Genomic DNA, 25,511 nt, shown 5'->3' with positions numbered 1-25,511 from the left:
TTTATAAAAATTAAATCAAATTAAGATGTCATGTATAACATTACATATTGAAACAAAGTTCACGTGTAGTTTAAAAATTTTATTCCTATTTATAAATAACTAAATTAAGCATATTTAAGCTTGTTCATATTATTTCTTAATTTTATTAAAATTATATTATTTTTATTTAATATTTTTATAATAATTTTAAAAAAAATCTACTTAACATAATTTTTAATATTTTTAATATAGTATTATGTATAACCTTTATCTCATATAAACGAGATAATATATAAAATTAAAAACCATATAATATGAAGGTGGAACTCAAATTCAATTTATATTTATTTAAAAGAATTTAAATATTGGATGAGAGTTTTGAGTTTTCAATTAACAATTAAAAAGAAATTTAATTACACCATCTAACAGAGATAGGACAGTTACGTGTAAAGTCCAAAAGAAATTGGGCTATTTTTAAGGCCTCACAGATTGAAGGTCGGTTAAAAAAAGCAAGACAGAGCGAGATAAACCCAAAACCCTCAGTCACCTCTTTTTGCCATCTTCTACTCGGTTCTCATTCGCCTCTTTTGGCGGAGCATCTTATTGTTTCGAGGGGTTGTTCTTCAGTTTCAAGGTTTCTTGCTTTTTTTGTTTTTACAAGTTTCAGTCTGCAGCCATGGGAAAAGCAAAAAAGGCCCCCAAATTTGCTGGCATGAAGAAAATAATCACTCAAAAAGCTATTAAACAGTAAGTGTTTTTTCCCCGTTTTCCTAATCCTCTTTTTTAAAATTAAAAATAAAAAAATCTTTTCCTTCTCTTTAATTTACTTTGGTTGATATAATCATCTGGATTGATTGTTGTTTATGTAAAATTTCAGTTACAAGGACCAAGTTTTGAACCCTAACAAGAAGGACCTCAGCAAGGAAAAACTCCCCAGAAACGTGTAAGCTTATCTATATTCTTGTATGCCATTTCTAGTTCTTCTTTACATCGTTTTCTTTTTTTTAAATTTAAGATTTTATTGGTTCCTTTCCAATTTTGTTGATTGTTATATGGACCAGGCCGAACGTGTCTTCAGCTCTTTTCTTTACACACAACACCTCCTTGGGACCGCCTTATCGTGTTTTAGTTGATACCAATTTCATCAATTTCTCCATCCAGAACAAAGTAAGTGCTACATAGTTCTTGCCCTCTTGAATTCTGTTTTAGGGTTTAATTTGACTGTGATAATAGTAAAATTAGATCTGTTTAAAAATATTTATAATCCCCTCTTGCAAAGTAAAAAAATAAATTGTAATGTTAATTTTATCCACATGCCCTTTTCTTTTGATTCCTTTTCTCGTCATTGATAATTCTTGACATTTTTTCCCCTTTGGTAGTTGGATCTGGAGAAGGGAATGATGGACTGCTTGTATGCAAAATGTGAGTTATGGAGTTGGTTTTCCTTTTAAATATTACTTTGAATACATTGTGCATTTTTCTTAATTGCTAAATCTGTCTTTTTTAGTTACAATCCTGGTCCTTTTTTGTTGCTGAATCTAATCTGTTCTTTTGCATTTGAAGGCACTCCTTGCATCACAGATTGTGTGATGGCTGAGCTTGAAAAATTGGGCCAAAAGTACCGTGTAGCTTTGAGGTAAAGCCTTCATTAACCTTTAATATGCAATATCTCTTTGCAGTGTCTTATCTGGCTAAATGCGTCTAAATGTTAGTCTTTGTTTCTTAATTTGCCCTCAATCTATCTTTGGAACCTTGATTCATTTGTTGCAATACGACTTGGTTCAATGCTTCTAAATGTTAGTCTTTGTTTCTTAATTTGCCCCCAATCTATCTTTGGAACCTTGATTCATTTGTTGCAATACGACTTGGTTCAACAGCTATTTCTGAACTGGTATTTCATATTTAATTTTATTTTGATAGTGACAATGACAATCTCTTTGCAGTTCACTGGCCATATTTTTCCTTACATTAGCTAATAAGTGTTCTAACTCTCTGTCTCTTGCAGGATTGCTAAGGATCCTCGTTTTGAAAGATTGCCATGTGTCCATCAAGGAACCTATGCTGATGACTGTATTGTTGAGAGAGTTACACAGGTATGAACTTAGTATCTTACGTGCAATTATATGCTAGCATCATTCTATCCTTTCAATGGAAATTTGCCATGAAAATTTATTTAGAATTTATTTGATGTTTATTTACTTGATGTTTTGGCCTATAAACACATTATTTAAGGCATGCACTGCAGTTTTGCATTATGAATGATTAGAACAAACCAAGAGGAACCTCTTTCAACCATTTAAAAACAAAGAGCTTTGAAGTATCTCTCTCTCTCACTTTAGGGCTATTGACTTCTTAAGATGTAAACTTCTGGACTTGCATTGTGTCCTCAAAGAATCTGCCTGAACTTTGTGGCTTGTCTAATTTGAAGAAAACTTCAGTGATAAGATGGATTAATAAGGATGATCTGCAATAACACCTCGGCACCTCTATTGTCTGTTAAATTGATTTTATGTGGGATGGCTTCAAGCCTGCTCCATCCTTACTGCTTATACTTACATTCTTAGAGTTTGTCTTGGCTAAGCCTGTTGTTATTTTGATTTTATAACTGCCTTCCCTTTTGTTTTTTCTGTTTATTTTCTTCAAACATGAAGTTTATTCATTCTGCAAATTATTACTTCTAATTAACTATGTGTTTCATTGGAAACAGCACAAATGCTTCATTGTTGCTACATGTGATCGGGACTTGAAGAGAAGGATTCGTAAGGTGTGTATGATTAGTTAGTCGAGCAGGCATTGCATGTGAACTGAACTCTGATGGATAAAACTTATTTATTGGCAGGTTCCGGGTGTGCCAATTATGTATATCACTCAGCACAAGTACTCAATTGAACGACTTCCTGAAGCAACCATTGGTGGAGGTAAGCGACATAATATTGTTATTATTATTGTTTTCTTTGTTCTTTTCTTATCTGTTGCTCGTTTTAAATTATTTTATTTTATCTTATTTGCAGCTCCAAGATTTTGACATGCAAGTATTGATATTTCAGTAGAGTGATCTCTGGGTTCAATTTTGATACGACGAGATAAAGTAGTTGAGGTTGTAGATGGGCTATATATTATATATAGCTAAACATTTATTTGCCCAACCTATGTAATCAGCACCTTTCCCAGGGCTTTATTTACTCTTTTCCAGATTAACATAGTGCATGTCTTCGACAGGTGATCTTAATGGGTGATAATTTGACAGCCGAATACTATTTTAACAGTATAATACACTGTACTTGTTTATGACAATTGTAGTCATATCTCTTACTTCGATAATCTGAATTTGCTACTAATTGGATCCGTACAAGACTTGTTTCTAACGTCATGGGGGTGAAGCTAGTTGTGGAACACAATTATTATTATCACCACAAGGAACTACTCAATGGGAACATCATTCACATTAATTTAATAACCTTAAATCTTGGCGCAAACTATATCAATGAACAGAGATATTCTAACCCAACACCTACGACTCCATCCATAATCATTCCCCAACCATACAGCTTCATCTGCCACAAGGCTATCACTGTCATCGTTTATCCGATCGCAAAACAATATTCGTTAGAAAACTCCAAACTCCTGCTCTACGAGTCTTGAGATTTTTTTTTCTGATTGAATTCTTTTACTTACAACTACATGAACGAACTCTTTGTTCTAGATCTTTGGTATTATTAGCAACAATGTCAGCATTCTTGCATCAACGATCCGTCGTTTGATCCATTTTCAAATGCCTCCCCAGTCTCCCCACCTTCATCAAATTCTCAATGATCCATTTCGGTCTTCAGCCGCACAGGCGTAATTGTTCTTCTTTCTCTCATGGTCATCCTGGAAGTATTCGCACCGTGGTCAGGTATGTCCCAGTCCATGTTCTCTAACTCGAGAAAGGTATCATCTCTCTCCGAATGGCGAGACTACTCTATGGCTGAAGCCGCGTCGTTCGTCAACAAAAATGGTACCATAAATGTGTGCACCGTCAGCCAACCTTACTTGCCTTTTCTCAACAATTGGTTGATTAGTATTACCAGACAAAAGTACCAAGAGAAAGTCCTTGTGATAGTTGAGGATTATGCTACTCTTTATAAGGTTAATAAAAAATGGCCTGGCCATGCCGTGCTAGTCCCGCCCGCACTCGATTCACAATCTGCCCATAAATTTGGCTCTTAGGTTCAATTCCCGTTTTCCATATCTGGGTTTTGTTTACTGAAAGTTACTTTCTTATTGATGCTGATGGGCTGCTTGGTTTGTAGGGGTTCTTCAATTTTACTTCTAGGAGGCTACGGCATTTGTTGCAAATTTTGGAGCTTGGCTATAGTGTGATGTATAATGATGTTGATATGGTGTGGTTCGGAGACCCCTTTTGCTATCTTGAAGGAAATCATGACGTTACTTCTCTGATGACATGGCTGCGGTATGTATGCTAGCTTTGCTTTATCGTTGTTAATTTGTTTTGCTTTATATGTAGCTTAATTTCATATTTGGAAGCATGGAACAGAGGAATGGATAAACAGTGCTCGACATTTTTTATAACGTGTCATTCAGAATATTCATTAAGATTAAGCTAATATAAGCAGTTAATTAAAGTTATATTCTGTAATTAACCTAATGGGCACCCAAGACCTCAGACTCTAGGATACTGTAAAATGGACATAATGTGCTGCCTTGCTGCATTTATTATATACTTTTTTCATGCTTCTTCTCTTTGGTTGATCAGGTGAAGCCTCTGAACCGTCCCCATGATTTGCCACCTCCAGGAAAAAGGGGTCGCACTTATATATATGCAGTTGCGTGATTTTCCTGCGTCCGACGGATGGAGCAAAACTAGTTATGAAGAAATGGACTGAGGAGCTTCAAGCTCAGCCATGGTCCAAAGCAAAGAAAGTTAACGATCAACCTGCTTTTAACTGGGCACTAAACAAAACTGCTGGATTGGTATGTCTATGTATCTTATCGCCATTACCATTTTAGGGTTGTATTCTATCCTTTTATCCGTTCTACTTCTTTGTTATTCATTTCTGGATTTTCCTTAGTTACCTTGATAATTGCCTTTTAAATCTTGTGGCTAACTCATTATCCGTATTTGAAAAGTATTGCTATCAATGTGGTTCTTTTTTATTCAAATGAATCATCAATCGTGTAACTTAGACTGCATATGTTGGCAAGCCGGAAATTGGTTCATCGTAATGCTGACGGAACATGCATGGTTAAATCCACCTATAGGTTCTTTAGATATTTCATTTGCTTCTATGTACTACTTCCTTCTGTATGTCACAAAAACTGTCAGGTGTCTCATTCATCATAGGACCTTCATTACTGGTTCATTGCAAATTGTTGTTGGTCATTGCCTCTATGTAACGATTCCGGGGTGTGAGATCTGTGCTTCTACGAGCCTTCTCTCTCTCTCTCTCTCTCTGTGATATTCATAAATTGACGGTATGTGATCAATTATTAGATGTTTCGGGTCCTGAGACTCAATTTTCCCATAATCATGAATTGATGATACTTTGTGCAGATGGATTTATAACTGCTGCCCCAGACAGAATTCCCAACGGGAGGATTATACTTCAAGAACCAGACATGGGTGCAGCAAAGAGCAAACCAAGGGGAGGCACGTTATAATTCATGATAATTATATCACAGGTTTTGAGAAGAAGATAAAGCCCGAGAGTATGGGCTATGGTTGGTCGATGATCATGCCCTCGAGTCCTCCACTAGGCAGATTATGAAAAAAGTTGGAAGATCTTATCATTCCTTCCTGCAGAAACCAATTACAACCTCAATGAACATTGTAAGAGGTGGAGGCTTTACTTATATCCCATGCTTCTATGGGCTTAGATGCACATGGTTCATTAGCAGCAAGCAATGCTTATTTATTTATTGTCAATCTGAGGATTTTCCCAGAGCTGATCAATCAAGTTTTTGTCACAATATTTGCTTGAGATTATGCAAGTAGAAATGAACGTCTTTTTGTTGTATAAAGCATTAGAATAGTATGGTTTGTTGGTTAACAAGTGACTAGCGTTCGTAATGTATGCTTTTACATAGACAGGGCAAAAACATGGACAGTGATGACGGAGTGTGTGGGCTGTCCTCCTCCAATTTTTTTTCTTAAATGAATTGCCTGGAAAATGGGTATTGCTTCCACTTACGTTTGTTGAGAACAGCAGAGCATTGAATTGAAGTGAGTCTTTTTTTCCTCTTTATTCTAACCTACTTAACACGGGATTACTAAATATATATATCATTACTCATCAACACATGATCTGATTGCTCTAGATTTCTTCAACACGTGATATGAGTGCTGTAAAAAGAAATCAGAATTCGAAAATGTATCGAATGCGTTTGCCGGGAGTCGAACCTGGGTCAATTGTTTTGAAGGCAATTATCTTGTTTGAGAGGATATATAGGAATTCAATAACTGTAGAAAATTGTCGGTCAACAGTAAATTAAGATATTTATTCCTGGAAAATGAAAAAGGAGTATAGTCGAGATTAGAGATAGAGGCAGCACTATCAAAAAGACCATTTCCATCCCTTTTCCTATTTATAGTAAAATCAAAATTCTAATTTTTTATTTTTATAATTACATATCTATTATTCTATTTTACTTAACACAACATTCTTTCTTTTTGTTCTTTTTATTAAAAAGATACTAAATTAACGACTTCCAATGTAAAAAGGAACCCATTTTAGTTCAATCTTTGGACTTTTTTTTTTTTGACAAATCTGATTTGTTATAATGGTCTCAATCAATCTTATCTTATTTTTTATTTATAAATAAAATAATAGGATGGATTGGGCATTCCATTCCCTCCCTACTAAATTACTTCTTTTTTAATTTCTATTTATCAGTAAAAGAATAAGTCATTGTGATATATAATTATATAATATATTTACACTACAGTAAGAAAAATCTGAATTAAGCTAAAGACAGGGTTAACTAAAATAAAGGGGAATATTAGATTCTGGACCCAAAGTTGCAGCTGGGAGCCAGATTCCTATTTGTCTTTTAATCTTTTACCCTTTTCTCTTCTCTTCAGTGTTTGTTTCACAGTTACCCTTTACTTCTTACGTTAACCCCTTTCCTTTTATCTCCAAATTTATCCCTTCTTTTGCTTTCATCCCTCGTACCAATCTGTTAAAATATGTATATATATATAAAAGACCCCAGCAAAGAAAATTCCCTTTCCATATGTCTATTGCTTTGTGATGTATATTTCACACTCTAATCTGTGTTCATCTTCGACAATTCATTGACCTTCCAAATCCATCTAAATGCCCATTATTATAGCCATATTTACTTACAGATCATAATACTACTAGTCACTAGCTTTTCTCTTTTCGTGATAAATAAACACTGAAGAAACACCCACTTCCAACCTTTACTTTTGCTTTTTGGGTCTTGAGTTCTTTTTTTCCTCTTTATCGAGCTGTTGTTTTGGATGAGAATGTAAATGGGTTCTTTAGAAAGTCCAAATTCATTGAAGAGAGCTGGTAGTAGGAACGAAAGGAACCCTTTTTTGAGCCGAACTAGATCGAGGTTTTCTCGTTTCTTGCTCTTCAACAAGCTAGATTACATCCAATGGATTTGCACAGTTGTTGTTTTCCTCTTCTTTGTGGTGTTCTTTCAGATGTTTTTGCCTGGTTCAGTAATGGACAAATCTCCAGATTCCTTGGATGATAAAGATTTGGTATTTCGTGAATTGGGATACTTGAAAGAGATGGGTGGGTTAGATTTTGGTGAAGATATCACTTTGGAACCCTGTAAGCTTTTACAGAAATTTCAGAGTCAAAATAAACAACTCAACTTGGAATCTTCATCTGCTCTCAACCGTAGCCAACACCGTTTCCAATATAGAAAGCCTCAGCTCGCATTGGTTAGTGATAATAATTCTCATAAAAAATTTTATACAATGGATTAATTATAAGGGGACATTTTGTATTATTGGATCTTTTTCTCCATGCTGCTACTTATGATTTATATATTTTCTAAATTCATACTTGAAGGTGTTTGCTGATCTATTGGTTGACCCACAACAATTGCTAATGGTGACCATTGCAAATGCATTGAGAGAGATTGGTTATGAAATTCAGGTAAATAACACTAAGTTCTGGGGACTTCACCATATGTGAGTTCGATTGTTTTCCTTTTCTTCTTCTTTTTTTTTTCTTTTTTTTTTTTTTGGTTTTAATGGTATAATCCTGGTTGTTAAGTCTAGAGCATACTACACGTCCTTTGGTTGTTAACTTAGTGCTTATCTTAGAAAGTAAAGCAGTGACAATAACAGAATCTTAGAAAGTAAGTTAATCTTGTTTTTTAGTTCTTTTTCCTTGGAAGGTCTACTCCATTGAAGATGGTCCTGCGTACAATGTCTGGCAAAACATTGGAGTTCCAGTCACCGTTCTTAAATTCAATCCCAGTGGGATTGGTGTTGATTGGCTCAAGTACGTGGATTTTGTTCATAATCTCTGTTGAATTCACTTTTGGAATCTAATTATGGTATACGGTGTATCAATCTGCAGCAATGATGGCATACTTGTTAGCTCCCTTGAGGCCAAGAGTGTTTTCTCAAGGTAAGATATGTTATTCTATTTCCTCTGCAAGAAAAACTTCCTAGTTCCAAATTCTTCTTATGTTTCCCCCTGTAGACACTTATTGGTTTTCCAAGTGAAGAAGATCGTATTGTTACAGCTATATAGATGAACCGCAGTTGTGTTTTAGTGAAGCTCGAGTTTTGGCTGCTGTAGAGATAAAAAAAAAATAGCTGGCAACACCTTTTACCTATGGCTGTCTGACATTTAAGATCAATTTAGCATAATACTGAAGACATTAATACACTTTATTTTATATTTTTACTACTTATGCTCAAGTCTGAGTCAATTAACATGAATGAGTGTACTTGTTATAGTTTTATGCAGGAGCCTTTTAAATCTCTTCCACTTATATGGACCATCCATGAAAGAGCTCTTGCTGTTCGTTCAAGACAATACACATCAGCAGGGCAGATTGAGCTTGTGAATGATTGGAAAAATGTTTTCAATCGTGCTACTGTTGTTGTCTTCCCAAACTATGCGCTTCCGGTAATAGTTATCAGATAATCTTTTGGTCATCAATTCATTGTCAGCAAATTACTAACTAATAATGGCCAAGGATATAGGTTTTATTTGGTCCCATTTAGGTCTGAAGAAGTGCTAAATTCTTGGATAATATTCTAGAAACTGGTTTATATTCTGAGCCAGTTTCTACTTCATTCCTGCTTCATGCAACTTTACTTCCCCTAATCTAAGAGTGGGGCTTTAACTTGAGATTAATTTCCAGTGATTTGGCTTCCTTCTGCAGATGATCTATTCTACATTTGATACTGGAAATTATTATGTTATTCCTGGTTCTCCTGCTGATGCATGGAAAGGAGAGAATGCAATGTATTTGTACAAAGATAATCAGCGTGCGAGTATGGGCTATGGACCTAATGAAGTGCTTATTGCAATTATTGGAAGTCAATTTATGTACAGAGGCTTGTGGTTGGAGCATGCACTTATTTTACAGGCTTTATTGCCGCTCTTTGCCGACTTTTCTTCTGATAATGATTCTATTTCCCACCCTAAAATCATTGTTTTAAGCAGTGATTCAGCAAGCAACTACAGCATGGCTGTTGAGGTATGATCATAATTACTTTATCCCATGACATGTGGTTTAAGTTTATAGGTGGACGTAGTTTTTGACCTTCTCATTAGTTTAATCCATTCCACATATATTTCGTGTTCCCCAGAAAATTGCTCTTAACTTAAGATATCCCAGTGGGGTGGTGAAGCATGTAGCTGTTCATGGAGATGTTGATGGTGTTCTGAGCATGACTGACCTTGTGATATATGGCTCGTTTCTTGAGGAGCCTTCATTTCCAGAAATTTTGATAAAAGCCATGAGCCATGGGAAACCAATCATAGCACCAGATCTCTCCAATATAAGGAAATATGTAAGCTTCTAATGCTCTTCCCAGTTCATCCATATTCTGGTTTATGAGGCAAATTACTGACTTTCTGTTGGAAATAACAATTAGGTAGATAACAGGGTAAACGGTTATCTTTTCCCTAAGGAGAATATTAGTGTTCTGACACAGATCATATTGCAAATGATATCCAAAGGAAAATTGTCACCATTGGCTCTAAATATTGCTTCGATTGGTAGAGGAACTGTTAAAAATATGATGGTTCAGGAAACTATTGAAGGATATGCGATGCTACTGGAAAATGTTCTCAAGTTTCCATCAGAAGTTGCACCTCCTAAGGCTGTTATAGAACTTCCTTCAAAGTTGAAGGAAGAATGGCAATGGAATCTATTTGTGAATCTTCAGAATTCTACACTTGAAGACAAGAGTTCCAAATTTTTAAACAATTTAGAGGAACAGTGGAACCATTCTCAAAGAAAGAAGTTTGGTTCGCCAGTTGCTATGAATGATTCATTTTCATATGAGATTTGGGAGGAAGAAAAAAAGATGCATATTTTTTATACTAAAAGGAGACGAGAGGAACAAGAGGTAAGAAGTTGTTCTGGGAAGTAATATGTTATCCACAAATTCAGTTGTAACAATATAAGGAGTCTTTGTTTAGTTTTTACTGAATGAAGTTTCGTGCTCTTTCTAATATATTGTAGTTGAAAGATAGAACTGATCAATCTCGTGCCACCTGGGAGGATGTATATCGAAATGCCAAGAGGGCTGATCATGCAAGGAATGACCTGCATGAAAGGGATGAGAGGGAACTTGAAAGGACTGGTCAACCATTGTGTATCTATGAACCTTACTTTGGTGAAGGAACATGGCCTTTCCTGCACCGAAGTTCTCTTTATCGTGGAATTGGACTGGTGAGTTATTGAAGCATCATATTGGGTTGGTCTTTTTGTTTTTATTCAATTTATTGATTTACTTGTAATAAATAAGAATTTGTATAAAAACTTAAAGCTGAAAAGACGGGCATTCATCTGCTGGAATCTCTAACTCTGAGGAATATGTATGCTCAATGGCTGTTGCAGTCCACCAAAGGTCGAAGACCCAGGATGGATGATGTTGATGGACCATCTCGTTTGGAGCTTCTTAGAAACTCCTACTACCGAGATATTCTTGGTGAATATGGAGCCTTTTTTGCAATTGCTAACCAGATTGACCACCTACACAGGAATGCCTGGATAGGGTTTCAGTCATGGAGAGCAACGGCTAGGAAGGTAGGCCATTGCCACACTCCCAGCCTTGTTTTATTTATTCCTCTTCAGAAAGCCCTTTTATCTCTGGATGCTGAACACATTTTCATATATTTTGTTCTTTTATTAAATACATTTTTCATATTTAATTGTGGGGCGTGAATCAGGCATCCTTGTCTGAAGTTGCTGAGACATCATTGTTAGGCGCCATTGAAAAGCGTAAGTATGGTGATGCTCTGTACTTTTGGGTTCGGATGGATAAGGATCCTAGAAACAGCTTGCAGCAGGACTTTTGGTCATTTTGTGATGCTATAAATGCTGGAAATTGCAAGTAAGAGCTTAATAGATCAATTATTTCAAATGCAGAAGCATGGAATTGTAGAAAATACATGTGTATCTACTGTACTAGCATATTTTCTTGTCTCATTTTCCATCCCATTGCAGGTTTGCATTCTCTGAGACTCTTAAAAAGATGTATGGCATAAGGACTGAATTGAATTCTTTGCCACCCATGCCTGAAGATGGAGGCACATGGTCTGTCATGCAGAGTTGGGCTTTGCCGACAAGGTCCTTTCTCGAGTTTGTCGTGTTTTCAAGGTTATAGTTGTTACACTCAATGGTTCTTTCATGACCCGTTTAAGCTATGTCAATTTTATAACTTGTCTCAATGGCAGGATGTTTGTGGATGCATTAGATGCACAGATGTATGATGAGCACCATCAAAGTGGTCACTGTTATCTAAGTTTCTCAGAGGTAACTTGCTTATTTGCATTGATCTTCTCTTTCAAACAAGGTATAAATAAAGCGCGTTGTTATTATTAAAATTAATCCTATATCACCTGGAAATAACTGTTCATTGGACCGTCTGAAGTCACTCCGAGCCCTACAAATAGTACTGACGTATAAGGGTCTATAACTTGAATTGCCTGTTCTATTATTGAATGGCATTCCTTTCAAAGTAGTAATTTTGTTCTACAGGACAAGCATTGCTACTCACGGATGCTCGAGCTACTTATAAACGTTTGGGCATACCACAGTGCACGACGGATGGTGTATGTGAATCCCGAGAGCGGTGTGATGCAAGAATACCACATATTCAAAGATCGAAGAGGTAAAATGTGGGTGAAATGGTTTGCCTTGAACACTTTAAAGGCGATTGATGAGGATTTGGCGGAGGAAGCAGATTCAGACCACTCAAAGAGAAGATGGATATGGCCATCGACAGGGGAGGTTGTGTGGCAAGGCGTACTGGATCGAGAGAGGAACATACGCAACCGTCAGAAAGAGAAAAGGAAGCAGAAAAGCAAGGATAAACAAGAGCGGATGAGGCATAAACACCGTCAAAAGGCCTTAGGTAAGTATGTCAAACCCCTTCCAGAAGAAGATATGGAAATTTCAAAGTCAACATTATTAACATCTAACTAGCTTCATCAGTGTGTGTTTTGCAGCCAATCCATGCTAGTAGAATCTTTAATTTTTATTTTTTGCTAGAAAGGATGTGCATTATTTGTGTACATGTTAGTTTTTTTTTTTTTTAATTTTTTTTATGTAAAGCTAACGGCATACCTCTGGTCGTTGATGTTTATGAATGGCTCAAATTGTATACTAGTTTTATTTGGTGGAGATTATAGAAAAAAAACGTGTTCGAGATGCAAATACAATGGTTAAAATTTATTATCTCTTGGAATTACACTTTTAAGAAGAATGAAGAGAAGGTTATAAAGATAAACATGGGATGGTCAATAATTATGTGGTGATATTCCAGATGGGATCGTATTGAGAACGTAATTTTGTTTCAAATTCATCCAGATATGATCGTAAGATATAGTGGATCTAGCATGTTTAAAACGATTGACCCCCAACTTTCAAGGTGTTTATGCTTAAGAATTATTATTTACTCTACTTGTGCTAGGACTCCACATAGAAGCACCAATAAATAAATATTACTATCTGTACATATAAGCAGAAAAAAAAATTATTATTTCCGCTCACTTTAGAAAACTGAGATTTTTTTTTGAAGAAAAAGGAAATCTTTGATACGAATGGCAGGCAGAAATCAGGAACATTATGACACCTTTGCTTTAGCGTCAAGCCAAAAACAAAATACACAAAAGGGGTACGTTTAAACGCCACCTTTGGCCTTTGCTCATTAATATTTTGAACAGAAAATACAAAATGAAGACATCTAAGGTAGATCTGTATTGTATTATTATAATAAGTTTATAAAACAAAAGCAGAGCAGATAAATAAATCTGGGTGATAAGTCTAAACGGCAGGGAAAAATACGCAAACAAAAGAAATTGAGTTCAGCTTGAGAAACATACGCCATGTTTGCCCCATCAACTCATCCTCAGCCATGTGTATTAACAGCTTCCCACAGCAAATTCTTTGGAGCTGTGTTGCTTACGTCCCTGGCCTGCATTGCTGCAGTTCTCAGTGTCTTTATCGTTGATACATTGGCATCCCAAAAAGAAAGACTTCTGTAAGGTAGATTATGTTTCTTGCAAAGATCCTTCACCACCGGAGATACCTTCCTTAATTGGCATCGGGGCAACCTGGGGAACAAATGGTGCTCTAACTGGAACTGCAAACCACCAAAGAACCAATCCATCCAGGGTGAACACGCTATGTCCAATGTCCCGCTGGTCTGCTTCTCGAACCAGTCGTTGCCGTTTGGAGGTCCAACATATACATTTGCTGAGAAATGGTTCAAACAGAACTGGATATGTTGAATGGATGTAACAGCGAAGCTTGTTAGAACAAACATGAACCTTTCTGGCCAATTGGGTAGATAGGAAAGCAGGAGAGGGAACCAAGTCCAGAACACAAGGATCCCCATTATGTTAAATGCTCTATCTGGGACTTTCCGGTTTGAGAACAATAGCAGTAATGTCTGTAAATACAAGTTCACCCTAGCCACACACATAACAGGATAAAACGTCAAATGCTGGTAACTGATGAGAAACCTTGCAAGAGGGTCAAAATTCAACTTCCTTCCGTAAAAGCAAGACGTTAATGAATTGAAAAAACGTGAAGAGACTGCAAAAAAGGGGATATGCTGGAGGTCAGGGTCATAATCCAGGCTATTGCAGGCAATGTGGTGCGCATTGTGAGTCCATTTCCACCAGGCAATGCTGATGCCGGTTAAACAATTCCCAGTGATTATCTGAGCGAGTCTGTTGTAACCACGGCTACTCATTACCTGGTAATGTCCAGAATCATGACCGACGTATGTACTTTGTATCCAAAGCATTCCCAACACCATGGCTGCACCCAGATGAGCCCACACGCTATCGCATCTCAAGACACCGTAAAGAACAATGGCAAACATGACAGCTACAGATGCTAATGAACAAAAAGCCACATGCCCTTTCGTTTCGAACATACCCATTTTGGAGAACTCCGTGACAAGCCTTCTGTAATCCTTGGACACATCCGAGACCTGAAAATCATGGAGATAATACCCAGTGAAGAACTTATCAAGATATTTCCAAGCGGTTCCAGGGTGATAAGCTATAAAGGCATCGGTAACATCTTGGCCAGCCAGATTCAGAAGCGGGATTTCCCCACCAGGATGCTCCTTAGCCCAATCCGAAACATTGTAAACTTTACCCTGGATTGAGATCCACAAATCTCCTGGTTTGTTGTGTTTTTTCAGCTCCTCGGCGGTAATGTACTTCTTCTTACCCTCCATTGATCCTCCCTCACCCAAAACACGAGAATAACAAGACGAAAGTATTCACAAAGGGGAGAAGATATAAATTAACCAGAGTCAAGAAAATCAAGCCAAGAAACCCCCGATTGGTCTTTTATCCGTAGAATGAATGTATACTTAAATGGGATAGAATTGATTGAACCAAATCATCCCATTACCAGGGATTCTAATTTGGCTTTGATCTTAAAAACCCCTCCTCCCAATGCTTAACCTCTTCTTGTTTGAGTTGCTTGAGGCATTAACGGGGTTATTTATAAAAAGAAAATGGTTTGAGGGGTTTTTTTTGACAGCGAAAGCCGCGCGGTTAAACAAAAGCCAGCCAATGAATACGTTAAAGAAAGATTTGAATCCCTAGTCATTTACAGTTTTACCAGCATCGGGTTTTTTACTAAAATAAATTAAAAAAAAATTATTTACCAAAATAGGTTGTCAGCAAGATTATTTACCAAAATGGGGTGTTTTTACAGGCGCGAATGATTATTTTATATTAAAAAAATATTTTTTTTTATTTTTTATATTAAAAAATATTAAAAAAATATTTTCGGGTCAGTATGACTCGCATATAAATACGAATACAGGTTGCGCCTACTTGAGAGGCGCGACTAATCGAGCCTTTCTCTGAGGCGCAAATGATTGTGCCTACCTCAGAGGCGCAAATGGTTGTGGTGGGGCCCACACGAGCTTACATTTTCCCCTATATATACCTCGATTATCAAATGAACACATTAAATGATTTGGTAGATGCTGGTTTTTTCACTAAAATAAATTTAGAGGTTTTTAATTAGACGGCATATAAATGAAGTATTTGTTATGCTCCTATAATTGGTGAATACAATATCAATATTCTAAACTTTGGTGAATACAATATCAATATTCTAAATTTTGTAGCAAGTGAAAGTTACAATCGTATTGTTTCTTTTATGGTCCCAATCATATTCTATGTATATGCTAAAGTTTAAAAAAATAGGTTTGTATAAATTTTAACTTGATTTTCAAATAAATAAAAATAATAATCATTCTTTACGGGCTCGATATTTGTTTAAATATGTGAGTCGATATTATGCTTCTTCAATAATCAAACTTAATTTTGATGGTTTATTTATTTACTTTTTGATGTAATAAAGATGTGCCCTTATCTAGAAAAAAAAATAAAAAGATTAGAAATATTGCTGACTATAATTACATGGTGGTAGACTTTGTAAATTGAACGCGGAAAAATATGAAATAAGAATTTTTGAACATAATTATTATTTTTATTGAATTTGAATAAGTTGGTTCGATTCCCATAAAGTAAAAATTTGAGAATAAATTTATAAATTACAGAGGCTGCAGGGAGGGACTGTTGGGGCAGTAGGGCCAGCGCCGTGGGCAACATGCAGCAGCTGGAGGTGCACTGTTTGGGCTGCCTATTTGCGCCTATCTACCAGGCACGATTAATCGTGCCTATCCGATAGGCTCGATTCCTTTTTACCCGTATTTTGACCCGTTAAACCGTATTTTTACTCGTATATATATTTAAATATTTTTAATAAAAATAAAAAAAATATATTTTATTTAAAAATAAAAAAAATTAATATAAAATAATCATTTGCGTCTGTCAGATAGGCGCGAATGAACAAAACATCTTATTTTCGTATATAATTAGGCTCACAACTTATTTTGATAAATAATTCTTTTTTTAAATTTATTTTGGTAAAAAAGCCACCAGCATCAGAATTCTAACAACTTGAAAATTTTTGTATGACACAGGACAAGATTTGTGGGCCATGTTAGCCAGTGAAGGGCTGTGATCCGCTTTGCGCTATGAAGATATTTTGGGGAAAGTGAGATGGAGCTTTGGACCTCTCATCGCATCATGTGGGCTTTGTGGAGAAAGCCGCCGCCCTTTTCCCTGTTATTGCTTCGCATTTGACAGACAATCTTTCTTTTCTTTTTTTAAAAGCCAAGCAATTTAGCATGCTATTAATACTATATTTTAACCCAAATAGCTTCGCTAATTAATACAGGAATTTTTGTGTTTAATGCGTAATAACTGGAAATAAATACAATGTATCTACTTATTAATTCGTCTAGGGTAAACATGTCATGTGAAAGCAATGTGTACAGACTAAAAAAGCATCTTCTGCCCATCAAGAAAGCAAAAAATTTTCAAACATTTTTATTGGGACTAATAATTATTTGTTGTTTTTAATGAATATGTCGAGAATTTCATTGATTTATGGTTTGAATCATCATTATGATTTCCAAATTTACGATAAGACAAGAGAATATTTACCCCCTTTTATCTTAGATATAGGTTAACTAGGATTATCAATAATTTCCATAAATATAAAAATAAGAATTTGTATAGCACAAGAAATTAATGCAATAAAAACATAAATCGAGAAGTATGCCGGGAAAAAATATTTAGAGATACATAATATTTTAATTCTTTTAAAGAAAATTTAAATATTTTTTAATGAGTTCTTTGTATTATTGGCAAAATATGAGGTTTTGTAATTTTGATGATTCAAGTTCAATTCTCGTTCTACATAAGTTATACATAATTTTTTTTTAATTTTATTTTAATTTAAATTTCATCGTGAGTATATTTTTTTAACTTAAAATTTAAATATTTATAAATACTTTTTTAAATTATTTTTAAAATATTTAAATATTTAATATGATTATATTTTGTAATAATTAATTTCAATTATAATTATTTGTAGGTATAATTATACTTGGTATAACTTTAAAAAATTATTCTTTTTTAGCAATAAAGCTCGACTTAGGCCAAATTGGGAAGGAATGAAAGAAAAAAGGCATAGAATCTATAGATAATTGATTTGGTAGTGCCTACGACTAATTGTTTGTTTAAATCTGGATTTGAAGACAAATCTGAAAAGGGGAATAGTAGTGACAGTGTTGTCTTTTCTTTTAAATATGGAAAAAAAAATGGGTAAAATGAGGAAGTGATCGAACGTGAGGACCGTACATTGCTCAGAGTCGCGTCATGGCAGCCTTGATAACCGCGCTCACGCAACTCCACAACTAGGTAGGGAAGGATCTTTTAAAATTTTAGTCCCAATCAGCAACGCTAGATCTCTTCCTCAGCCGCACGATCTTCACCTACGAATTTCAGTTTTGACAGATAAAAATATCACAATACTTCTATTTCAATACTTATACTTCTACTTTCTTTACTCGAAAATATAAAACTTAATTAACCTTTATATTAATTTTTTTTTCATTTTTACTGCTAAATACAGATATGATTAATTGAGCAATTAAATAATAATATTTGGTATGCTACATATATCTTGTACCAGTATAAAAAGACTAATTCAAGTAACCAGACAATAATACATCATCTCATAATGATAGAAAATTGATAATTTTTTTAACAAAAGAATCGACTTGCTCTTTGATTTAATATTCAATGACTAATTTACCAATTTTTTAGTAGAGAAGGCAAAATATGTAACATCCCTTAACCCTAGACTGTTGCCGGAATAAGGTTACGAGGCATTACAGAACATATCAGACAATTTACAATTAATTCAAAATAAATGACATACATATCTTGATTTAATCATAAAGTCCGTATAATGGACCCTCGAGGTTCAAATCACACGTTAGAATCGAATTGGACTTGTTCGGGTACTCCGGAAATATTTCGTAATTTTTTTTAAAAACTCAATATAACTTCTTTATAAATATCTAACATTCCTTACAAGTTTCAAACTGATACCAATCCAAAACAAATCTTTCAACCAATATATTTGCACACTAAAAATACCTAAATTATGCCTATAACTTTGACTTAACCATATAATCAAATTACATTGATAAAATCATATAAAATTTTACTAACTAACTTTATTCATTTTTCTTCCCAAGTTTAATACCAAACTTACCAAATTTGGCAAACCATTTCATTTAACTTAGTACCAAAACACCAAATATCAGTTATTACAACCAAAATCATAAAACATTTTAAAGTGACCATTACAATAACTATGTACATGCCACTTTCATTTAAGGAAGAAAACATCACCAAAATTTTTGTGCTGGAGTTGAGATCGTTCGGATGCTAGACCGGGACTCTGGACTGTAATACCCTGAAAATTTTTACAGTAAGATATTATCCTTGATATAGTAAAATAAGGAAATAAAATGACAAAAAGGGAAATTTTGAGTTATGTCAATATTGAGAAGTATATTATGATATATTAATTCAAGAAAGGACTAAATTGTAAAAGTGAGAAAAGTTTTGTTGCACAAGAGTAAATATTCATAATTTGAGGGGTTAAAGTGTAAATATGAAAAAGTTGAAGGACCAATAGTATAAATAATTTAAGAGTGGAATGATCTAGAAACTAAGGAAAATGGATGAATTAGGACCAAATTGAATAGATGAAGAACTATGAGGGACTAAATTGCAATTTTACCAAATTAAATGATGACTCAAGGATGGAATTTTAAAAGATAATGAAGGGCAAAATGGTCAATTGGAAGAGAGAGAAATCTAGAAAGTAATAATGATGCTAGAGATATTTTGATATTTTATAATTATTTAATTAGATAAATATTATTTTATTAATATTTTAATAAGATATTTTATTATTATTTTATTAGTATATAAAGAAAGAAAGATGAGAAATTCTCATCCATATTTTCCCATGCACTAACGTGAGAGAAAGAGAGGAAGAAAAAAAGTTTTGCTTTCTTTACAATTTGGTCCTTTTACCAAAAATTCACCATTTTCACCTAAAAATTAAATGAATTTCCATAGCTACCAAGAGACAAAAATGTTAAGGAGAGCACAGGGAGTTAGAATATCAAGTTGGATTCAATAAATAAAAGTTGGAGGAGAGAGAAAATCAAGTTAAAGATTAGTATCAATAGAACAAGGTAAGTATATCAAGATTTCAATATGTTTTTAAGTTTGTTATTATTGACAAAGCATGGAAATAATGTTATAGTAGAGTTTTCTTACATAAGGTCCTATGTTTTTGATATGTTAGTGAAGAGAAAATAAGAGAAAGTGATGAGAAATGGTGTAGAAAAAGAAAATAAGGGTGTTATAACACGGTAATTAATAGCTTGCACAAAAACAGTTTGGACAGCAGCAGTAGACTAACTTTGAAAAATCACTATAAATTTTAGAAATCGAATTAGAATATGAAAAAAATATGGAATTAAATATTATTGAGTATAGTTTCTCATAGAAGAAATAGTGTAAGCAATGGATTTGTAAATTTTGAGATATAATGAATTTTGTGAGACAAGGTCAGAATGAATTCGGGTTCCCTTGTTCTGACTTTGAAAAATCATAAAAATTTGAATAAAAATAATTAGGGGCTTAAATTTATATTTATAAAATTATGAATGAGTCTATATTTAATAGAAAGAAACAAGAACATCATTTGAATCCTGTATGAGGAGATAATTAATTTTTGGTGAAGAGGGGTCAGAACTGTCAGACAGCAGAACAGGGGTAACTTTAAAGAATAAACTGTACTTATTGGCTAAATCAAAAATTCTTAAATTTTTATGGTAAGAATATATATGAGTCTAGATTCAGGGAAAATTATCGGATATTAATTTGGAGTTCTATAGATTCAGATATAAATAATTTAGTGACTATGATGCAGATAGACAACTTGAATATTCATAAAAGTAAATAATAAAAATTATGGATAATGTTACTTACAAGTGTGTTATCTACATTAAGGATGTGGAATGGAGAAGAGGAGGATGAAAAATATGTATGAATATTCATCTGGCATGGCTAATTTGCATATTTTAGGCTCAGGGACTAAATTGAATAAAAGTAAAACTTTATGGGCAATTTTGTAAACATGTCAGAAATGACCAAATTGCATGAAATGGATTATTTTATTATTTAAATTACAAAATTGAATGAAATTATTAATTTAGTTCAAGATCGAGGGAAAACATGTTTTAGGGATTAAATTGAAAAGTGTTGAAATTATGAAAAATTCTGATATTTTATAGAATTCATGGATTGTTATCAATATATATGAGAATAATAGCTGGAAATAAGGATTAAATTGCAAGAATTTTATTTTCCTGACCCTAAGGATGAAATCGTCATTAATTAAAAGTTTAGGGGTAAAATGGTAATTTTGCCTAGAGCATTAATTAAATGCATTAGAATATGAAATGAATGAAAATGATGATCAAATTTATTTATAAGATCCGGACGACTCAAATATGAGACTTGATCGTGGAAAAGAAAAGATATCAGATTAATGAAATTATAAACACAAACAAGCAATGAGGTAAGTTCGTGTAACTTGAATTATATTCTTAAATGCTTGAGATTGTATGTTATTTATGTGAATATGATTTGAATGTTCATTGTATGAAAATTTATGAAACATGATAAATTTGATAAAAAGAGAAGAAATCCCGGTTGAATGAAAGGAAAATTCGATGGATCTCTGAAAAGGAATTGACGGTAAAAAGGATCTAGCCCGGACGGGTGATCCTATCCTGATATAGCCTTCCCGAAGAATATGTGTAAAACGGATTTAGCCCGAACGGGTAATCCGAATTAGGGTCTGAATTTAGCCTGGACTGTAATTGAGATCCAAGCTCATTAGAGTAATTGTCGTTGCAGGGGATTTAGCCTGAACTGGTAATCCCGACAATACTCTATGAGTTTATATTACAGGGGATTTAGCCTGGACTGGTAATCCCACTGTAAGGATGAGGTTCGCGGGAGTGTGCTCTCTGATATGAAATGTGTAAGACCATGGTTGAAAGATACCATGGCAACCTGTGTGTAAGACCATGGTTGAAAGATACCATGGCAACCTGATATGAAATGTGTAAGACCATGGTTGAAAGATACCATGGCAACCTGATATGAGATGTGTAAGACCGTGGTTGAAAGATACCATGACAACGTGACATGAAAAGAATAAGACCATGGTTGAAAGATACCATGGCAACATGACAGAAAATGAGTAAGACCATAGTTGAAAGACACTATGGCATCACGTCAAAGATAAATAAGATCGTGGATGGGAGACGCTATAACATCTGTTGAACAATTGATATTCAGGTAAAATGTATCAGATGGCGAATGGTTATATGAAATGGTTGTGTGAAATGTTTACAAGAACTGGTCATATGGAAATATATGTACAAAAGTGTTGTATGAAATAATTATAAAAATGGATAAACGAAATAAGTATAAGTACATGGAATATAATTTATGTTAAGTTTGATATAAGCTATTACCAAAATAAATATACATAAAATATATGGAAATGATAAAGCATCAAATATTGATATAATGAAATGAATGATATATGCTTGTAAAGAAACGGTAAGAGAATGATATGTTTCATGACATGTACATATATGATTATCTTTGATATGTTGATACAAGGAAATTATGTAATTGAAACTATTATTAAACTCAAGTGCGACATGTCGAGAAAATAGATATATCAATGTTGAATTTATATTAGATATGTGCAAGTATACTAACAATGTTGTTGTTTGATGCTTATACAAGTGCCAAACTGTTGATTGAATGGTAATATATTTATTTTATATGATGCATTGAATCGGTAAGTATTTTAATTTTTTTAAGTGATCTGCAAATGGTAGCAATGCTCCGAAACCCTGTTCTGGCAGCGGATACGGGTTAGGGGTGTTACATGGACTCCTATTGACTTGCACACGGAAACAACCATACGCTGAGTACTTCATACTCAGTGGTATTACCATAATTCAAATAATAATAATAATAATGGAATATAATTATCAAGCATATAACTATTCAATTTTTCAAATATCAATTCATTCTTAAACTTTCATTAATTAACAATAACAATATAATTTATTTTTAGCTATTCTTCAATTTCATTCACATATCATATGTCTCAATTTCAATCACTACATGAACATTTAGTTCATGCCTTTCATTTCCAATCTCAATTGCAATCCACAATTCAACTTTTTCACATTTTCAATAGTACAATCAATCAAATTTACAATCAATCAAAGTCATTTAATTTTTTCCCATTTCGGTTATTCACCCTATTAACAAACCTGGACTTTGACGGATACACGGATTCCAACCAAAACACACTAGTACGACACATTGTGCCTAAAACGGTACATATTACCTGATCAATATACGACACATAAATGCCTGAAACGACACATGAGGTGCCTGATACGACACACGAGGTGCCTGATATACGACACATAAAGTGTCTGATCGGCAAGGCCGATAAATCCCGTACTCTTCCAAATCCTATGGCATGCCAACTATATCCGACTTAGCTCGATTAGTTAATAAGGTATTCCAATTCTCAATTAAATTTTCACTTTCATACCAAATTTAAGATCGCTATTCAATTTCAATTTCACATTAAATCAATATACAATTCAATTATACATACACATTTCCCATCCAATCCAATTCCCATTCAACTCAAATATTAATACTTACCTTATACTCATTTATTAAATATAAAATTTATATAAAACATTTAATAAAAATTAATTTGAATTATAGTAATATAAACCCAGATTTGTTCGATTACTCCTCGACAACTTTTCCCTTTCCTTTCAATGCCGATGCTTCGGGTTCTTTGCTAGCTACAAAAATTAAAATAATTATACGATTAATTACAGCACTAATTATAACAAATAATTGAATTTCTATTCAATTTACACTATTTTCAATTAGGTCCTAATTAACTCATTCATTTTACTAACTTAATTCATACTTCATTCTTATTCACATTCCTATCAAATTCAACCTAACTATCAAGTGTTCATAATAAAACCCTAATTTAAATTTTCTTTCAATTTAATCCATCAATCACAAAACTTATAGCTTCTTTTACAATCGAATCCATTTATCAATCCTAACTTGAAATTCATTCAATTAAATCCCTAATTCAACAATTTATCCAACATGAACCATGCTTAAAAACCTATGAACTTCCAAGACTTCAACTTAATTTCAACAAAACTTTGTTTTAAAGCATCTAAAACATCAAAATTAAGTAAAAAAGACTTAATTGACTTACCAATTAAAGCTTTAAACCTAGTTTTTACTTTTATTTTTCTTTTTCTCCTTTCCCCTGCTCTGTTTCGAAATGGTTCTATTCTTTCCTTACTTTGTTTCTCTTTTATTTCATTTCATTTTATTTTATTTGCTTATTAAATTAATTAATTTAATATAATAATAGTTAAAATAAATATCTATTTAATATCAAATACATGTATTACAATTATACACGTACTTATTATTACACATGTGTTTTATCATCACCCTACATTTGTCATAATTCAATTTATTTGATAATATTAATAATAATTATTATAACAATAATTTAAATAAATATCTATTTAGTAATTAAATATAAGTATTACAAATGTATGTATTTTTATTAATAAATTTGTATCAAATCATCACCATACATTTGTCTTTATTTAATTTATTTCTTAATATAATATTTATAATATAATTAATTTAATAATATACTTTATAATCAATTTATATATATAATTAAATCATGTAAACATCTAAGATTTTTACAATCTTATGCCGCCTCAACCTCCAAATGTGGCTTAATTGCCCATTTGATCCCTATTATTTTCTTTTAATCTATAATTAAACTTTTACCCTTTATTCAATTTAGTCATTTTTCCTAATTTCTCTTAATTAGGCTAAATTCACTTAATTAAAGCATATTTAAACACACAACTAGATTAAAAAATATTCCTAATAAATATTTATGAACCCATTTCGCTAAGACGGAGGCCCGATAATGTACTTTTTCGATACCCATGAATTTTGGGTCATTACAAAATACAATTCAACACCTAGCACATTTGAATTTGCTCGTCCTATTAGGCCGGAGGAAGGTGAGGATGACGTCAAGTAATCATGCCCCTTATGCCCTGAGTGACTCACGTGCTACAATAGACGGGACAAAGAGCCGTGATCCCGTGAGGGTGAGCTAACTCCAAAAACCTGTCCTCAGTTCGGATTGCAGGCAGCAAAAGGAGCATCAAATTGGTACAACTTATGTAAAAAAAAAAGGAAATTAGTAGAAAAGCTTGAAGATCAAGTTGGAAGAGATTATCTAGTTTAAAATATAGATTTTCAATGCCATTTAATTTATTCAAATATACTATAGTTGAGTTGAACGATGATAACAATATCAAGATGATGATTGATGCATATTGTTCAACTAGAAACATTGTAGTAGAGATATATGCTTAATTTAATGATGTGTGGTTTCAGTTCCTCAAGATTTCTTATTAATATGTCCCTTAGTGTTGGTTAGAAATATGAATAAGAAAGTCCATCAACATGGTTGTGTAATGGTTTCACATTGTTGTTGGAAAGCCCATATCCGGGGGCACTACAATCATTTTTAGGGAGATATTCTTTTGTAGGTGCTTTATATTTCAACTTTGCCATACCAACGAGATTGTTGATAACTTGTATGTAGAGACCCCATCAAGCTATATGGGGAGACTGTAACACCCTTAAAATTGTTATGTTATAAAAGTAGTATTAAGTTAGAATCGTGCA

At 33.6% G+C, this 25,511-nt stretch overlaps 3 protein-coding genes and 1 pseudogene across 4 annotated transcripts; 3 read left to right on the top strand and 1 right to left on the bottom strand.

The window, feature by feature from the left end:
- The first annotated feature begins 495 nt into the window (after positions 1-495).
- On the top strand, positions 496-3,273 carry LOC107909765 (rRNA-processing protein FCF1 homolog). The gene is made up of 9 exons (XM_016837405.2): positions 496-726; positions 857-922; positions 1,041-1,146; positions 1,359-1,401; positions 1,543-1,615; positions 1,985-2,072; positions 2,687-2,743; positions 2,819-2,897; positions 2,991-3,273. Exons 1-9 carry the CDS (start codon positions 656-658, stop codon positions 3,002-3,004), a joined length of 597 nt encoding a protein of 198 aa, XP_016692894.1. The 5' UTR covers positions 496-655; the 3' UTR covers positions 3,005-3,273.
- Positions 3,274-3,352: 79 nt separating this feature from the next.
- LOC107909764 (UDP-D-xylose:L-fucose alpha-1,3-D-xylosyltransferase MGP4-like) lies at positions 3,353-6,106 on the top strand (annotated as a pseudogene).
- An 887-nt stretch (positions 6,107-6,993) lies between these two features.
- On the top strand, positions 6,994-12,891 carry LOC107909762 (uncharacterized). 2 transcript variants are annotated; one of them, XM_016837403.2, is made up of 14 exons: positions 6,994-7,897; positions 8,028-8,114; positions 8,359-8,465; positions 8,544-8,594; positions 8,930-9,101; positions 9,361-9,678; positions 9,791-9,994; positions 10,079-10,555; positions 10,672-10,881; positions 11,050-11,238; positions 11,382-11,545; positions 11,659-11,811; positions 11,889-11,967; positions 12,193-12,891. In XM_016837403.2, the coding sequence occupies exons 1-14, from the start codon at positions 7,475-7,477 to the stop codon at positions 12,637-12,639; spliced, it is 3,081 nt and encodes a 1,026-aa protein (XP_016692892.1). In that variant the 5' UTR covers positions 6,994-7,474; the 3' UTR covers positions 12,640-12,891. The 2 variants fall into 2 exon arrangements, with proteins under 2 accessions (XP_016692892.1, XP_040936906.1); XM_041080972.1 differs by having other exon boundaries at positions 7,093-7,897; positions 11,889-12,011; positions 12,263-12,891.
- Positions 12,892-13,331: 440 nt separating this feature from the next.
- LOC107924217 (delta(8)-fatty-acid desaturase 2) lies at positions 13,332-15,259 on the bottom strand. Its single transcript, XM_016854562.2, has one exon. The coding sequence runs from the start codon at positions 14,906-14,908 to the stop codon at positions 13,565-13,567; it is 1,344 nt and encodes a 447-aa protein (XP_016710051.2). The 5' UTR covers positions 14,909-15,259; the 3' UTR covers positions 13,332-13,564.
- Positions 15,260-25,511: the final 10,252 nt, after the last annotated feature.

The sequence above is a fragment of the Gossypium hirsutum genome, chromosome A11 (genome assembly GCF_007990345.1).
Source record: "Gossypium hirsutum isolate 1008001.06 chromosome A11, Gossypium_hirsutum_v2.1, whole genome shotgun sequence".
Lineage (NCBI taxonomy): Eukaryota > Viridiplantae > Streptophyta > Magnoliopsida > Malvales > Malvaceae > Gossypium > Gossypium hirsutum.
The sequence above is the reverse complement of the archived record's forward strand: the minus strand, read 5'-3'. Positions and strand labels throughout refer to the sequence as shown.

Bases quoted from the DNA above. Each gene is read 5' to 3' on its own strand.
- LOC107909762 (XM_016837403.2), top strand. From the start codon at position 7,475: ATGGGTTCTTTAGAAAGTCCAAATTCATTGAAGAGAGCTGGTAGTAGG. The intron at 8,466-8,543 runs GTACGTGGATTT...ATCAATCTGCAG, and splicing joins ATTGGTGTTGATTGGCTCAA to CAATGATGGCATACTTGTTA. The intron at 10,556-10,671 runs GTAAGAAGTTGT...AATATATTGTAG, and splicing joins GGAGACGAGAGGAACAAGAG to TTGAAAGATAGAACTGATCA.
- LOC107909765 (XM_016837405.2), top strand. From the start codon at position 656: ATGGGAAAAGCAAAAAAGGCCCCCAAATTTGCTGGCATGAAGAAAATA. The intron at 923-1,040 runs GTAAGCTTATCT...TATATGGACCAG, and splicing joins GAAAAACTCCCCAGAAACGT to GCCGAACGTGTCTTCAGCTC. The intron at 1,616-1,984 runs GTAAAGCCTTCA...TGTCTCTTGCAG, and splicing joins AAGTACCGTGTAGCTTTGAG to GATTGCTAAGGATCCTCGTT.
- LOC107924217 (XM_016854562.2), bottom strand. From the start codon at position 14,908: ATGGAGGGTAAGAAGAAGTACATTACCGCCGAGGAGCTGAAAAAACAC.